The 17524-nt window shown below is 48.1% G+C and overlaps 1 protein-coding gene and 1 long non-coding RNA gene across 2 annotated transcripts; both read right to left on the reverse strand.

The window, feature by feature from the left end:
* Nucleotides 1-9165: 9165 nt before the first annotated feature.
* On the reverse strand, nucleotides 9166-10053 carry LOC309872031. Its single transcript, XR_014315626.1, has 2 exons — nucleotides 9872-10053; nucleotides 9166-9784 (listed from the first exon to the last, which is right to left on the reverse strand). It is a non-coding gene; the product is annotated as an uncharacterized lncRNA (long non-coding RNA).
* Nucleotides 10054-10070: 17 nt separating this feature from the next.
* On the reverse strand, nucleotides 10071-16818 carry CBLN4 (cerebellin 4 precursor). Its single transcript, XM_082745614.1, has 3 exons — nucleotides 15429-16818; nucleotides 12308-12424; nucleotides 10071-10490 (listed from the first exon to the last, which is right to left on the reverse strand). The coding sequence occupies exons 1-3, from the start codon at nucleotides 15717-15719 to the stop codon at nucleotides 10293-10295; spliced, it is 606 nt and encodes a 201-aa protein (XP_082601740.1). The 5' UTR covers nucleotides 15720-16818; the 3' UTR covers nucleotides 10071-10292.
* Between the last annotated feature and the right edge of the window lie 706 nt (nucleotides 16819-17524).

The raw sequence follows: 17524 nt of genomic DNA on the forward strand, positions 1-17524 counted from the left end.
CAACGTAACAAAAAAAATTCAAATTTTTATTAAAAAGAAAAGACATTGGTAATAGGAGAAGAGAAAGTTACAGAGCTGAACAGGAGGACCCCTATTTTGTGTTTTAAAAGGAACACACACATGTGCCGGGTCATCCTCCCTGGATGGGGAGATGAGCTCTAGAGCTTTTGTTGTTTCTCTAAAACACGTGGGCTTCATTGCCACGATTCACCTGCTCCCTTTGTGACGAGCAGGTGCTATGGGACTGCTGGGCTGGGCTGGGCTGTTCTCAGAGCTCATCCGGGTTCTCCCTGCACCTGGATGCACCAGCCACGGCCCCCCGGGATGCACAGTGGCACACTGGGACAGTAGTGTCAGAACCGACTCACCCACAGGAGACAGCGGGCCTCTGCAGGAGCAGAGGTTTTTCTGGTGCATGCCAGGTCTCTCCAGAATACCCCCCAGGAGAAGCCCCTCAACACTGGAGCTCTCCGTGAGTACAACCCGGTCTCTACACTGCCAGCACCAGTCCCTGGCAGCCCAGAGCGACAATCTCGGCTCTCATCCGAGCAGTTTAAGGCTTCTACACAGTCCACAGACATTTTCAGCACAGAGGAAGCCAGGACACTGGGTGTACTCCCTGGGCTTCCCTCCACCCTGCCCCCTGGGGCTGAAGGCGGGGACCCCACCCTTCCTCTCTCCTCCTCCCGCTCACCCCAGCAGGGAGCAAGACGTCTGGCTGGTCCCCCTCAAGCCCACCTCAGAGCTGCAGCCCCATCCCTCACTCTGCTGCCCACACAGCCCAACCCCTTCAGCACCAAGAGGCTTCTGGCGACAGCACTGTTGCAGGTTTGTACAATTTGGAGCTGAGAATTTTTCTGAATTGGAAGTAAAAAGATGGGTTAAAGCTGACCTCTTGTTCCGGATGGAAGGATGGCAGTATTTGAAAAGTCACTCCGGACCGTCTTCACATCTAGCTGATCACGGGAGAAGCTGAAAACCAGGACAGATCTGGGGGCTCCAGCCCCTGAGCCACGGACCCCAGTAAGTCGGAGATGCCGGTGGCATCAGTAGGGAGACCTAGAATGATCTTTCTGATCACTGCCCCTACACACGCAGCATCGTCTGCGAGTTTTTTCAGCAGACATGCCTTCATTTGATCATTCAGAGGACATGAGGGAAAATTAAATGGTCATGAAAATGACTGGGAGCAGACTCCTTGGGTTGGGAATTCAAAAAGCAGCTTCACACTTCAAGACTCATCAGTCTGGTGTAAACTGAGTAACTGCATCCAAAACACAACGAGCAAAGATCTGTCAGACGTCCCACATCACAGAGGCAAGAGCAGATTGCATGTAGGGTGGCGCTTTATGGTCTCTGAAACCCCAGGATGGATTTTCATGGACCTCTTCAAAAGGGTAGAATAGGGGGCGCCTGGATGGCTCAGTGGGTTGAGCCTCTGCCTTCAGCTTAGGTCATGATCTCAGGGTCCTTGGCAGGGAGCCTGCTTCCTCCTCTCTCTCTCTGTCTGCCTCTCTGCCTACTTGTGATCTCTGTCAAATAGATAAATAAAATCTTAAAAAAAAAAAAAAGGTAGTATAGAAACAACCAGAATCAGAATCCCCTATGGAGTTGGTCAAAAATGCAGATTTCCAGGGCTCCGTGCCTGGCTCACAGACTCAGAATTTTTGAGGACGGGGAAAGACATTATAGCATTTTCAACAAGCACCCCAGAGGGGTCTTACATTCAAAAACAACTGAAGAGCATTCTAACCCCCTTACGTAGGCAAGGCAGATCGGACGGGTCACTTGCCCAAGGTCACTGCAACCCCCCCCCCCTTTCAAGAACCTGCAAAGCCACAGGGAAGAAGAATTCCTCATGAGCGTGCTGGAGGCAGGTCCCAGAGCACTCGGCCGTTTCCTCAGTGGCAGAAGGAACAGAGGACTAAACACTTACTGAGGGAGATAAGGAAGCAGATTCCGTCTGACCCAGTGGGAGCCAGATCCTTCTAGAAGTTATGTTCCCCTGGAATCACGAGGGAGAACCTTTCAGTGGCCCCACGGGAACGGTTTGTGAGACTTTCCACGGCGACTAACATTTCATCACTTCTGTGCTGTGAGCCCAGACTCCAGCAGTTAGGAAGACATGCACAGAGCAGGAAGCACGGCGGTGGGTCCCCGAGCTCAGAAAGGGGTCAGGAAGTTGGAGAGATCGGTGGGCAGTCATGTACCACGTGTGCTCCCAGGCAAGCTCCTTGGGCCTGGTCACCCGACCGTGGCGGGGTATTATCTGGACAGTGAACATGCTCCTTTGCACTTCTCTTTCTCTCCTACAGCTTTCAAGCAGATGACTCACTGTTTCCCCACTTCCTCAAGAGAACTACGTGGCAGGAGACAGACTGTAAGACTTTGGGCCATGATCTACCTGGCCCTCTGACCAAGTAGGTCACTCCCCACCCACAATCCACAAGGCCCCAAACCACGGGCTAAATCCATGGCCAATGGTGTAGAGTAAGAAAAACAAATTTTCTACCAGCCAGTCTAAATTTGGAGGGACGTCTTAAAAGCAGCAATAAAGTTGAGTTATAGAATATTTTGGAAGATTTTTGTTTTCCTTGAAAACCTAAATTTATAGATTCATATTTAACCTGCTATACTTTCAAGGAAGCTGTGTTTATTGGCTCATAAGCAGCAGCAGCCTGGCTCGCCTAGAGAGAGTCCCCTTCACCTTCTGGCTCTAGGTGTCAATAGGGACTTGCCATGGACTCCATCGGCTGGAGACCTGAGTCCAGACTGGTTTAGGTAAGTCTGGATGGGAACCTGGTCATCTAACAGAGAGGCAGTGGCACATAGGCCTGCTGTCCTGACTTCTCATGACCTGATATTCTTTAGAAATAAGGGATGATGTGCACCATTTAGGAAAGCAAGCCACTTCCTTCTCTCTAGGCCACCACCAACCTCTGAGGCACTTTCATGCAAATTCAGAAAAGGACCTTCTCACTAAAGTTACTCTCATCTGCCAGAGGATTGTTTTAATATTCCTTTTGTTAGAATACGAAAGTTTACTACCTTCTGCTAGAAAACTGTAGTAATATAAAAAGTTCCATGATGTCTATGCTAGAAGTGGCACACCCCTGAGATAGTGCAGTGTACGACACCCACAACTGTACATGGCACCCCTGTATCACTCTTTGTTTTAAGCAAGGCTGGACTCTGAAAGACAATTAGGGTGAAAGCAGTGATTAGGTCCTCCAGACCAGGTTGCTGTTTCAAAACCCTTATTGTTAGTGTTAATGGAAACCAACACGCCACTCTGCTTTCTAGACTGCAGAATTTCTACCCATGAATGGAAGAAGCATTTGCAGAGGTTTGAAACTTGTAAGAAAGATGAAAGAGCAGACTCTGAGTTTAGAGAATGTGGGGCCCATAGTAGGTGTACAATAAGCATGTGATCGATTAGTCAGTAAAAAAAGAAAGAAAAAAAAAAAGCATTCAAACTCCAAGAGAAGGTTCTTGCCTTATTACTTTCCTAACAGACTGGGCCTCTAACTCTCAGAGTCATGGAGAACTGTGTGATTCATGCCCAACTGAACTCATGACTTTGCACCAATCTCTGACAAAAAAGGAGGACTTGATATTTTGTTTCTTAAATCTCTAACTACCGAGTCAGTCAAGGTAAAGAAAATCTTGCAAAATAGGACTTTTTTTACATGGCTTTTGGGCTCCATCGTTCCCTTTACAGATATTTATAAAATATTGTCTTATCTTCTCCTGAGAGGGAAAAGGGGCAAAGTCCTATCTCCCCAGAGACCAGCCCCAGGCGTTTCTGGTGCTGCTCTTAAATCTTCAAGTCCCCCGCACGCTGAGCAGCTCTCCTCGGGCAGAGCTCGGGACGTGGCTTCCTTCCAAGCTCAGACACAGCTTCCTTGAATTACTGAAATGTGGGGCGTTCCTCTCCCTGGAGAGAAGTTACCAGCCTCCTTCAACAGCATTTCTCCTTCCAATCAGGCTAGCCAAGAAATGGAAGGGCAGAATCCAGTACACTTTCTGAGCCCACGGTTCACAATGTCACCCTAATGAAGAGAAGCGGAGATCTTCGCTGGTGAGACAGCACCTTTTTACCTGCCGAGAACTGACCCTAGCACTCAGAGAGAAAGAAAAAGAAAAAAACAAAACTTGAACAGAAACCAGAATCAATTTGACTCCTTTTCATTCACTTGCCATTCATGTCAGATATCAATGAGATTTTATCGTTCTTTTCTCCTAGTTTTTCGTTGAATCTGTTTTTATCCCTGTGCATTACCTCTTTGCTGAAACGCTTCTCATGTCAGCGGTTGCTCCATTTTTGTCTACATGGGGGGAGGGGCATGACGCTTTTCCCACTGATGTTAAAAATGCTAACACTCCAAGTAAAAGCCAAGCTATTTTAGAAGAAACATGACGGTTCATTGCTAAATAGCTAAGGAACTTGGAAGAAACACGGCCCCACACGGCTTGTAAAGGGAGCGAGATCCATGTCGTGTAAACCCAGGAAAGGATCAAAGCCCCCGAACTCCATCCGGGACGCTGAATCCTGTCAAACGGGATTAAGTGCCCCATCACAACAGGGGGCCACAGACTGTAGAATAAAGAAGGGTTTGGCTGTGTCCCTCGGGGCCTAGAGATATTTTCTGATCTACGAATGCAGTGTGGAAGCGTTCGACCTGTTCCCTAATGTAGCAGCCCTCATTCCCATATAATGCCACCCTCACCGCAGGCTACGGGCATGTCCCCCGTCAGCGCACAGCCGTCTCCACACCCACCAGAACTGGTTTCCAGCTTAATGATCTTTGGCCACACGGAATGCACAGAGCGCCGTGTCCCCACCCTGAAGTGGGCCCGGGGCCTGCCCCTGCTTCTCCACGCCCCTTCTCTCTGGAACCCTCTGAAAGAAAACCACTGGGCAGAAAGGTCCTTTTAAGCCCTGTTGTCCTATCCCAAGGGGAAAAAAAGAGGTAATGTGAAAACAGGCAGCTGCTCTGCATTAATGTCCCCACATTTTCTCCCTCTTATTGACGGCGTCTCGGCAGTGAAGCTGAAACCTGACCGACGACATAAATAAATAAATAATAACAAACAGCAGCCTCTCTCCACGCCTAAACCGCGAGCCCGGAGCAGCTCTCCGTGAGCCCCTCAGCTTCCCCGAGAACAGCCAGACCGAAGCCCTCCAGGGTTTCCAGGAAAGTCAGAGGGTCACAATTTATGCTCTCAAGGTAACCCAGGGGCACATAAAGAGTTAAGACTTCCTCAGCTCAGTACAATGGGCTTCTCATTGTAACTATCACCAATGGGTCCTAAGAATTGTTGGGAAAGACTTCTGCCCTTGGATGAATTTTAAATGCACTGAATGACCTGCTGGAAACATGCTGTTCATCCTTCTGAGCTCGCTCGCTCTCTCTCTCTCTCTCTCTCTCTCACACACACACACACCCTTTACTTGATGGAGCAGTGTCTTCCGAAGCCAGACACCACGTGTGCTTAAAGGCACAGCCATCCCTGGAGAAGGAGCCCTTCGATTACAAAGAAAAAAACACGAGGTAACGACATCTTTATTTCAGAACAAAGGCTGACCACAGGAGGAAAGTCGATAAGGGTTTTCTCTCTTCACCAGAAAGCCACTGTCTGTCTGTGGGTGACTTACCTCCGTTTCCACGCAAGCGTCTCCCACATCTTTGCTCGAGGGAAGGTCTTCCTCGAGTCCTCCCTCCGCACAGGCCGGCCGCCGTGCCCGAAGCCCCTTCCCATCACAAGGGAAGAGCCCGGCGTTGACCCGCACAAGAGCTGCGGGCACGCGGCCTTCAGCGGCTGCGTTACGAACAGGGGGCTCTCAGGAGCATTTGTAGTTCTGGGCACGCGAAGAAATGCCTGCACCTGGATGGACTGAGGTTCAGAGAATCACCTGGGGACTTGGCAAAACCACAGCTGCCCAAAGCCCAGCTCACGAGAGACTGAAGCTGGAGGGCTCGGGTTTTACTTAAAGACAAAACTTCATTAATGCTCCCGGGCCTAAAACTATGGGGTGGGGCAAGAAGACCTTTTGAAAAAGGTGGATTCTGACTCAGTAGGTCTGGGTGAGTCCAGACCCCACCTGGGGTTCCTAAGCCCCAGGTGACGCAGACACAAAGACCACACAGTGACTAATGAGCCTTTAACAAACAACCATAGAGAGTCCCACCATTCAGCATGGGGTATCTGGGCCTGGACCAGCAGCATCACCTGGGAGCTTTGTCAAAAGGGAGTTTCAGGGCCCACCCCAGACCTACTACATTGAAACCTGCATTTTTTTATCCCAATTCCCAGATGGTTCTTAAGCACATTCATTTGAGAAGCAGACATAAGGCAACTCCAGGATCAAATTCACAAAGGAGCTGTTTCCCATAAAAAGGTCAGCTTGGGACGGGACATGGGGGCAAAAAAAATGCATCTTTTTTATTCTAAAGCCATTGAAACCCATATGAAAGATGGGCCTGCAGTAGAGGGGAGGAGTAACTTATAAAAACCAACCTCTTAAACCCCACCCTCTCCCTACCCAAGGGAACCACTTAGCACAAGAATTCTACTATAGCTCCAAGCTCTGAATGTGATCGGCTATCATAAGCTGTCACGTTCCTCTGCTCATCACTTCTCTGTGGGCATTAGGTCAACCAACCTGGGCACCATGCTATGACCAGTGGGTTACCACTGTCCTGGGGACAGGTGGATTCCACACTAAAGGGGGACTGGTAGAGCCTAGTACGGTCAGTCAGGCGGCGAGATGGAACCACATGTTGAAACCTCTGCTGCTCCCTGCAGAGACCCTGTGTCTGATGCTTGGGGAGGTCTAAAAGGGCAGATGTCACCACGTGTATGAACTCAGCACCTTAACAAAGCATGTGGCACATTAGAAGGATAATTTCATCCATGCTGGCTGACGAGACTTATTTTGAGATTTAAAACAGTACTTCGCTAAAATGTAGATGCCAAAAGAAGACACGTGGCTATAGGTCTCCAGAAACCAAAAAGAAAAGGGAAAACAGACTTAATTCAAAAAAGAAGAATTAAAACAAAATTTTAATTAGATAATCACATCTAACAGAATCTCGGGTCACGGGGAGCACCCCAAAAGCAGGTGCAATCAGTGAGATCCTATGCACAAGATCTTTCTTTCTTTCAGTTGTGTTTTTTTGGGGATTCTGCTTGCCACAGACAATTGCTTGTATTTGTTGATCAATAGATCAAGGAACAGTCAAAGGAGATGGAGAACATCCCGGAAGAGACGGCGTTGGCAGTGATGAATGTGGACAGGGCCGATGCAAATACTCTGTTCAGTTAGCATTTTTGTGGACCGAGCAATTTCTGGAAACTATTTTCAAGTCATAGAATACACAGGGAGCACCTGGCTCCATTTCTGGAAGGACTTCAGATACCCCTGCCTCCACCTGTTCCCCCGGTTCCCCTCCTAATCAGTTCTTGACCCTTTGTCATCCTGCTCTGCCAATCTTAACATCCTGCTCTGCCCCTCTTGCTTCTTTACTGCACTAGGGCTTCAGATGTTAGGAAGAACAGCCAACCCTTCACTGACCTTCCTTACAGAGTCCGAGGCACTTCACGTGTCTTGTTAAATTCTCACAACAATTTCTTGTTTACAAAGGAAATAACTAAAGCTCAGAGAGGTAAGGGAACCTGCCCGGGGTCACAGAGCTGATAAGGCAAGGTTGCAGCATTCCATCCTATATCTGTCCCAAATCCAGATTCCCCGGACTATATCATTCTATCCCTTTTGTTCCCTCCCTTCAACCTTACCTTTCCAGCCATTGGGTCTGCGTCGCTCTTACTTCCTAGACCCAGTCCGGAAGAAGAACCCATTCATCACATCTCAATGATGAGATGTCTCGTCTCTCCACTGGGGTTCCTCCCTGCTACAAGGCCCCTCCCACATCTGATAGCTACAGCTTCGGTGCCTTTTCATATCGAATTTTTCAGGGAGGTTTTGAATGGATTTTGCATTCCAAAATATATACGCAGAAGCGTAGGAATTACAGTCAAGCCCTTTGCCAACGTTCTTTTATGTTCAGAAAAAAAAAATCAGGAAAAATAAGGGCAAGCTCCAAAGATGGCCAAAGCATGTTTATATAAGGCACTTCTACATTGGTCTATGGTGTTAAGCCTCACATCTTCTCTGTTCCATCATAGGTGTCTATTAAATTCCAATACCCCTGAGCCATTTTGCCAAAAAACTACTAGTAGTGTCTTTATCCAAGTATAATCCAGCCTGCTGCAAGGTAGACACGCAAACCCTGAATCCAGACAGAGAGCCGGAGGGAGAAGGTTATGTTAGAGCACGTCTGTTTGCAGAGGATGCCATTCTGATTTAGATGAAAGTCCCCTATGCAATATTGTTTTCTCACATTACGCAATCACCAAGGAGGAAAGTTTCTGACTGAAAGCCAGCTGGAGAACGAATAACTTGCCAAGCAAAACACTGAAGATCTAATGCCAGCATCTCCAGATAATTTTTCTTGGGGCGGAAGGAGAGTGCTCTGTGATGAAGGACTATTTTGACTTGGTGAGTAATCGCAATTACTCTAGCCCTGCCTACAGGTCCCTCCTACGGGGTCCTCTAACTCCTTCCTTGCTGCCACCATCTATCTACAGGAGGGGCTCTCCCAAATTGCTTTAGTTGACAACAGACCAGGAAACTGAGCCAAAGCTCCAGATGAGACATCGACAGAAAGAGTTCCTCCTCAAACGAAACCTGTGACCTTCTATTTGTCTTTTAGCGTTGTGAAGGGGGTGGAACTTTCCCCCCCAAAGACTTCATACTGAAAACAGTGGTCTTTATATCCATGGCCATGCACTGAGCACCCGCCGGATATTTTAACCAATTCTCTTAACTACCTCGGAGGAAGTCCCTTCTGAAAGAAAAGTCTACGGAGTCCATCGATTCTCTTTTGGCAGGATTTGAACAGATTAAACACCGGGAAGGCTTCCTAGGCCAATTCAGAGAAGGTTCCCCGCCGCCAAGCCCCCGCCCCCGCCGCCCTCTGATTCAGAAAGCTTTTGGTAAACTCCAGGGAATGGAAACGAGAAAGGGGAGGGAAAGAATGTATGGAAATAACCCACGGAGGAGACATATCTCCCCGAGCCGGAAGGACAAAACGATTCGGCTAACATATATGAACTTTTATTCTATGACAGAGACATAAATAATTTTATGAGTTCATATGACCTGTACAAAAGACAAAATAAGATATTGCACTAAGTTTAGATATGGGATATTTGGATTTAATATTAGCTAAACAGATAAATATATACAATTGAAGGAATTAAGGCAAAACCAGATGATACTTTCAAACACAACAGAAGGCTTGAAAAATAGGTATAATTAAAAACAAGGGCATCCCATCTCCTTTTAATAAAGTGGTCACGTCCAAGGGAAAAAAATCCCTTAGGTTTTTAATAATGTGGTTATTATCCATCATGTTAATTCAAGCTGAGCAAGAAAGTATAAGATTTCCCAAAGAGGAGGGTGTTTTGGGGGGGTTAGGGGGGGCTTGGGGGCTGAGCACTTAGAACTTGGGTAAGCAACTTTTTCCTTGTCAGACTTATGATCTATTCTTCCTATTATAAAATATAATTTGGAAAATATGACTCTTTCACATATATAATTAAAATACAACTATGAAGCGTTCTTTTTTGTAAAGGGAAGTCATGTTGGTGATCTCAGAGGGTAACTGCGAGCGGGCCATCCGTTACCCTCTTTGTAGAGAAGACACAAAGCCAGTCACTGGGGAAAAAAAAAAATTCTCCACTTACTGTAAGAGAACAGAACAAACTAATTCCAAAGGAATAAAAAGGAGTATAATCGATATACCAACACAGCACAGAGTTCTTTGGCAGGATCGCACTAACTGTTGATTGAAGTCAGAACTTGAGTTTTCTAATTCTTAGACCCGGTTGCCAATCTTCTAAAAACAAATAAATAAAATTCCACATCTGCAACGGATTCAGTGATGCCGGGAAATTAAATTCAGAATAAACCTTGCAGACAGTTTTTAACTGTTACACGTGAGCACTGGTACATACGATGTCTGCTGTGAGTCCCCATCCAAGTATACCGAGACGCGCACACACACAAAATAATCGGTGAGACTGTGTATTGGTTCGGACAGGCCTAGAATCCTTAAAGAGAATCCATATTCACCCATGAGAAACCGATCAAAGACATCAATCGGATGATGAGAGAATGATCTTCCAACAACTCAGGGGTCGGAACGTCATGGAGAAATCAAATCCTATAAGGGAAACACCAGAAAGCCAGAGAACGTGGAATACTGCCAGCCTCCAACCAAGTTACCTTTCTCCAGTTTTAGGTAAACTTTATCCTCCTTATCCAGGTAGAGTAGCACGCCATTAGTGGCAGCTTCGCGAGTAACATCTTTGTCCCCAGCGAAGGCAGATATTACTGGCTTTCCATTTAACATCAGGTTTACCTATGAGGAAAAAAAATAAATCACTGAAAACATCTACCAGGGCTAATGAATAATGTCGGAGATGACAGACCTAGTAAAAGATTTGATGTTCAGCAAATTCATCCCAACGGCAGTGGGTGCACTTAGTAGGTCCACTGGGCTGATTTTTTTTTTTTAATTTCCCCCATAGAAATTTCCTGAAATGCCTAAAAAAGAATACTATCCACAAAGAGCAACCTCGCCTTGGGAAAACTGGCCTCCCTTCAATGCATACATTGAGCTCACTGTTTTATTTATTTCTCACATTCAGTAGCAATCTTTTAGTAATAAAGCAAGTCTGAAGGGCACCTGGGTGGCTCAGTGGGTTAAAGCCTCTGCTTTTGGCTCAGGTCATGATCCCAGGGTCCTGGGATCAAGCCCCCATCGCACTCTCTGCTCAGCAGGGAGCCTGCTTCCTCCTCTCTCTCTCTCTCTCTTTGCCTCTCTGCCTACTTGTGATCTGTCAGTCAAATAAATAAATAAAATCTTAAAAAAACAAAAAAAGCAAGTCTGAGGTTTCTCAGTATATTAGTAAAAAGAAGCCCAGGGCCCTTTGCTCTGATAAACCCAGATACAGTATGATTCTACCAACATCTTTTTCAGGTTACTGGTTGGCTACCACAGTCATAGTGGTGAAGACTATTTGAAACTATGGAATGTGTTTATGTGTGTTGTGGGGGGTGTTGTGTTCTATTTTTCTGTCCCCCTTGATAATGTGTATTAAAAATAATACATATACATTAAATGTGTATTAAAAATAATAATCACCACTGCTAGTGAAGATTTTAAAGATGGATACTTAGCAAAGAAGCCACAATTAATAAATTCAAAATTATTAACAAATCATAAACTCAAAATTTTCTTCCCACTACAATTTTGATTTTACTGTGATAAATAGTACATAAGTTTCTAAATATCAGAGCTTGGGAAAAGCTTTTCCAAGCTAGTAAATTTGTTTACTAGATATTCATTCTTTTTATGTCAAAAAAAAGTACCGCCTAAATTAAATCTGAGGATGATCGATTTACCCATTCTCTAGGATCTGTGAAAGTTGGTAGAAGGGTAATCCCCCTTCACTATGGCCACAGTCTACAACACACACACGGAGCGTAAGATAAAAAAGAATGCTAGAATTCTAGCATTCTAGCATATTTGAATAGTATAGGAACTAGTCTTTGAGTGTAAGGTCAAGCCTATTACCTGAGAAAGGACAACACAAAATATGTTGCTAACTGTGGAACTGAAATTTTTTTGACTTCACTAGGATCAGAGTAACTGAGCATAAATTATTTAAAGCATATGCAGGGGATCACCCTTTTGTAAAAAGTACGTTGAGTAGTTATTCCTTCATAAATTTGTTCTAATGGCTAGAGTAGCTCGTAATTTTTAACAATGATAGCAAATTTGTTTTATTTAATATGTACCTGTAAAGTTCTGCTAGTCTTAGAAGTTTCTTCCTTACACGTTTAAATAATTTTTGCATAGGCATTAAATGAAATCAAGATCTTATAAAGAGATTGGTGCTACTGAGTTTTTACTAAGACATGTTTTTTAAATGGTGGGTTGTTATGAAGGTAATACATTCAACCATTTATTTTTCTATATGTTTCTTGTCGTAGCTTTAACGGATGCAATAAAGAAGAAAATTGGAAATTAAGTGCTTTAAAAATAAACTATAAAGATGGTTGTTTATTTTTATAATGAAAACACACCTCTGGCTAAACACTTACATACATAACCCACTGCCGATTGAACACTGCCGTTCGGGGGTTGAGAAGGAGAAGGGTCACAACACGTACCTGGATTGTTTGGCTCTGGTAGACTTTAATTACATGAAAGCTGAAACTGTAAATTCCTTTTCTTGGTGCTACAAAGACAGACTCCAGGGTGAAAAAATTGCCCACATTTACTAGGATCTACAAATAAAAATAATAAGGAACAGTAAATTATTACAATAGTCTCTTCTGTAAGTAAGTTTCCCTCCTGGCTTGCTTGCTTCTCGCCCACCACTCTTTCTCTCTCCCTCTCTTTCTCTTTCTCTTTCTCTCTATCTCTCTTTCTCCTTCTGGCTCCTTTATTTCTTTCATAAGTAGCTTAAGAAACCATAGAGAATAAAACATTGAGTTCTACTCTTTTCCTCTTTAGTGACTTAGAAAATAGATTTGTGTAATGGAAGGTTTTTCTGTCTTTCAAATGGTATAGGAAAAAAAAATAAAATAAAATAACTGCTTTGTATTCATGCCTCAATTTCCAGCAAGGCCTGATGGCTCTGGAAACATCTAGGTAACACGGAGGACTTATAAATATTAGCTTTACCTTGAGAGTCAGATAAAAGGCATCTGCCCTGTATTTATATTTCCATCCTCTATAAGCCTTTGCAATGTCCAGAGATGACGTTTCCAAGACAGCCAATCGGCATCCGTGGGCTCTCTGCAGTCATTCCTGGACACATCACACAGAGGCCTAGGCACCCCCTCCACCCTGTGACATAATCCATGACACTGAACAGTGCACAGACTGATGTGAATGCCCGGCCCTCCCCTGAGCCTCCGCCAAACCTCTCCTAAGATTCATGGCCATTTTTCAGTCCTGTGCCATCTAGGCCTTAATTATAATATTTTGGCAATGACTCAGCCTTTGCAGGCTGCCAAAAAGTAGAGCATGAATAAGGACAGACTGTGAAACTGGTGGCTTTCTTGTGTTCCTGCCAGTGTTATCCATTATTCTCTTATCAATCACCTGCTCTTTATTTAAACTCAAGGGTCAAAAATGAAAAGTAAAATAAGGCACTACTTCCTAAGAAAGCAGCAACGCATTTTGTATTCCAAGATGTGCAGCCTGTTTCTACTGCTTATGAAATTAACTCTGAATTTCAATATGTGACCTCTTAAACCAAATTTGCAAATGTCACGTAAGTCAGTCCCTTCTATGAGAAGGAGAATGAGAATGTTTGGGGGTGGGAAGTTTGTAAAGTAACTGGGGTTTATTCCACTTCTCTCCAAGAAATAAATCTACAACTGGCATTCAAAAAAATCAGATGTCCCTGTAAGGATAGATTTCCACTGTATCAATGGCAATCTGCCACCATATCTTGTAAACTCGACATTTGCACCAATATTAGGCCTTTTGCATAATTCCCTAGAACCATACTATCGCCTCTGAGCAACGCACCAGAATATCATAGCGGGTCAAGTTGATGTACCAGGTTCAACCCTCAACTTAAGTACATATATGTGTATGATCTCATTCTGAGATTTCACCTTCTTCCAAATAATCCTCAGATTTCTTTCTCTGACCTGATGATTAATGATCTTTCAACAACCAATCACCAGCTTTGCAATAATCCCCAGCAGAGGTGTTACAAAGATTTTTTCAAGCACATTTAAAATAATTTGAGGTACTTAGCGGGGACTTTCTGACTCGGATACGAGTAGCATAATTCATTAGCAATAGTGGAAACATCTGATTAGTGTTGACTACACACAAGGCTGGATGTTGCCTCTATATTGTAATTAGAGGCACATAGAGACTTATAAGTAAATGTGTCTTGTGGTCTCTGAGATGCATGTCTTCCCAAACAGAAGACATATCCTCTCCTCTTCTAATTGACAGAAAGGTCATTGTACAGTGCCATGTCCACAATGGTCCAACATTTAATTAATGCACTGAAATGTAAACCAGGGGTAGTGCTCGACTTCATTTCCATCAGGATGGAAAGCACTGCACCAAAACCCCAAAGGGGCTGCTTCATTCCTTAAAAATTATGGCTATCTGATAGTAAGCCCCAGAGAAGCATTCTCTGCCTGGCCAGCTGGAGAGTGCATTACTTAGGAACAATTAAGTAAGGAACGGAAATGTCATCTCTTCCCTTCCCTGGCACACACTGCAGTACCACCTAACCTGTGTTCCTACACATGTGGCTTTGCATACAACTGTGAACTACACAAATGACTTTGTAATTTAAAATACTCTGGGTGCTGTTAAGGTTGAAATTACAACCCCAGAGTCAGTTTCCAGTTTTAAGACTCCCTGCTGAAGCTAAGCTGAGAGTCCTGGGGTTTCCCACTAGCCAAACCCCAGAGCTCCAGGTCGCTCAAAAGAAGCCATAGACTTCATCAGTTCCTTCCCACCCTCTACCCTCAAACCCAAAGTCTGTCTTTCCCCAGTAATTTGCAATTCTCGGAAAGGACCAGAGCAGGGTCTGGGAGCACCAAGGCTCCCCCTGCGCTTCCCAAAGGAAGCTCCCTGCAGCTGCCCTTCCTTTCCCTCCACAACTTTTCGCCAAGTACCACAGAAAGGCTTTCCGCTGCAGTGGCGCCTGCAACGTGTGTGGGGATCCTAGCAGCAGAAAGGTGAGTGCGACCCAACCCACACTGTCTGTTGCTGCCCACTGTCTGCGGCCACCTGCTAGACCTCTGCAGAGAATGTGGGCCCCCGAAGCTCTCTTTGGGGAGAAGTTTCTCCACCTGGGGGAAACAAACCGTTTATTGGGAAACCCTGAGGGGACCCCGCGGAAACCGCCTGGGCGGCCCCTGCGGAGGGGTCTGAGCCCGGGGTCCAAGCACTCGCCAAGAGATTGCGAGGTCCAGGGACCAGTCTCCTGCCAGCTCCAATGGACCTGTTGCTGTGAAACTCGTCCGGACCTCTTGTAGCTGGGTTCTGCGCTCCCAGCCTCTCCCCCTCATCTCTCTCCGGAGGCCAGGAGGGAAAGAATGCGGGCAGGGGCGATGGTGGGAGAGACAGAAGTTTCAGACCCAGACATCTTTGGGAAGGCGAGTGCCAAAACGATCCCCCACGTCCCAGCCAGACCAACTTAGCCTGAGCAGGCAGCCTGGGTCGGGGCTGCAGGGAGGTCAATCCTCCACCCCACCACCACCATCCATACACACACTGGGTGCCCTGCATCCCTCAGGGTCTGACCTGATCGAAGTAAATGATGCGCGTCTTGTTGCTCATCTCCGACGGCTCGTGGTTGGTGCTCCGCACCGCTGAGAAGGCGACCTTGGAGTTGGCCGCCCGGACCGAGATCCCCAGAGGGGAGGAAGAGGAGCCCTTGGAGTCCGTAGCCGGGTTCGAGTCGCACACCACCAGACACTTGCCCTCCAGCACAATGGGCTCCGTGTCGTTCTGCGCCCAGACGGGCAGCCCCGGCAGGGTGAGGGCCAGCAGCACGGCCGGTACCACGGACAGCGCCCGGCTCCCGGAGCCCATGGTGAGCCGCGTGGGCAGCCGCAGCCGGCTGCGCTCCTGCTCGCGCGCTTCGCCTCCAAGCCCGGGACCCCGGCGCTCGGGAAGCTGCCAGTGGCTAGATCGACAGCGCTGCGGGAACGGCGGCGGCAGCGGCGGCGGCGCGCACACTTCCCCCAATTCCGTGGTTTGAAGTCAAAGTCTCCGCTCGCGCTCTCTCGCTGGTTCTGTTACCTTTGTCCTTTAAGGAGCTCATGCAGAACCCCCTACCCCACCCTCCTCCGCCCAAGAATCAGCCCTGCCCGGGGCCCCTGCACCCACCCTTGTTCCTGGACATCTAAAAGTCCGCAAACCCTCCCATTCACACCTCAAACAGGAAAACGGCAGTAAATTCTCACCCCAAACCCAAGCACCCCCAGGTGGACGACGGAGCAGGAAAAACAAAGGAGACGCAAAGAAAAGCGTCGGGGATAGGTGGGCGCCGAGCGGTGCGGATGTCGGTTGGCTAAGCGTCCGGCTTGCGACAGGGACGGATTACAGAAGCAGAAGGTGTTTCCCGGACTGAGAAGAAGGCGAGGCTCTGTTCATGGCCAGGACTCTAGCGACTCCCACTTTAGCCTCGCCAAAAATCCCCCACACCTCAGCGCCTCCCGGACGTCGGCAGGTAGGCAGCAGCCGGCCGGGTCTTGGGCACGGAGAGCACCGAGTCGCGGGATCGGTTCCAGGGCGCAAGGCGGCTCGGCGGCGGGGTCCTCTCCAGCCGCTGCCGCGCGCCCCGAGTCCCTGCGCACAACTTTGTCTGTCCTCGCGCAGCCGGGAGGGCGCCAGGCGAGCACACGCGTGCTATTTATAGGAGCGCGGCGTCCGGCCGGGTTGGCCTCCAGCTCACCCCGCTGGCTCCCGGGAGAGGAGGAGCAGCAGTCGAGTGACCCCAACGAGAGGCTCCCGCCAGGCGGTGAACGCGCCCCGGAGCCAGCGCGGCGCACACCGCTCCTGTCTGCCGAGGTCCGAGGCCACCCTGCCCGGGGAGCGCGCGGCGCGGAGAGTGTGTACCCGGAGAGACGCGCGCACAGCCCGGCGCTCGCCCAGCTCCGCGCCTGCCTGCTCGCCCCTCCTCGGTCTGGGCGGGCAGAGGGGGCTGCGGCTCTCCTCGCCCCTCCCCGGCGCGGGGCTCCGCAGCCGAGCGGTGAAGCCGGGCGGGCGGCAGCGCGCGGCCCAGGACCTGGGGACTCGCCGGAGTCCCGACCGCGGCTGGCCCGGAGCCGGACCCAAGGAGCCCTGGCGCCTGGCGAGCTCTGAGGAGCCTCGGGGCGTACCAAAGCCGGCGGGGCCGCCGGGAGGAGGTGCCTGATGCCTTCCGCTCGGGGAAGATGAGCCTTGGAAGCTGCAGGGGCGTGCGCCTTGCCACCCACAGCGCGAAGCCACCCCAAGCCAGGCCAGAGGAAGAGTGAGAGACAGTGAACCCGGCAGGAATAAATCCTCTGAAACCGTACTCCCGCCCCCCGCCCCCAAAAAACCCAACTCCACTGCTGAGAATACAGCACCTTCTTGACGGGCCATCCTCCCCTCTGGGCCACCCCACTGCCATCTTGGCCTCTGATTGACAAGACTTCTCTTCTCCTTCCGCAGCCATCCCTGGGCCGGAAGGGCTTGTCTCTGGCTGCGTGAACTTGGCCAAGTCACTGACCCTATCTGTGAAGGCCGGATTCCACTATGGGAAGTCCTGTCAGCCCTCCAGTACTATCATGCGTCCGGGGCCTGTCAGCCTCTTCCCAAACGCCTTTCAGACTCCAGCTGACAAAGGACAGGCACCGCATCTTCGATCAATA

The sequence above is a fragment of the Mustela nivalis genome, assembly GCF_964662115.1.
Source record: "Mustela nivalis genome assembly, chromosome: 8".
Taxonomy (NCBI): domain Eukaryota; kingdom Metazoa; phylum Chordata; class Mammalia; order Carnivora; family Mustelidae; genus Mustela; species Mustela nivalis.

Bases quoted from the DNA above. Each gene is read 5' to 3' on its own strand.
- CBLN4 (XM_082745614.1), bottom strand. From the start codon at position 15,719: ATGGGCTCCGGGAGCCGGGCGCTGTCCGTGGTACCGGCCGTGCTGCTG. The intron at 12,425-15,428 runs GTCAGACCCTGA...TTTTATTTGTAG, and splicing joins GCATCATTTACTTCGATCAG to ATCCTAGTAAATGTGGGCAA. The intron at 10,491-12,307 runs GTACGTGTTGTG...TTTTCCTCATAG, and splicing joins ACCAGAGCCAAACAATCCAG to GTAAACCTGATGTTAAATGG.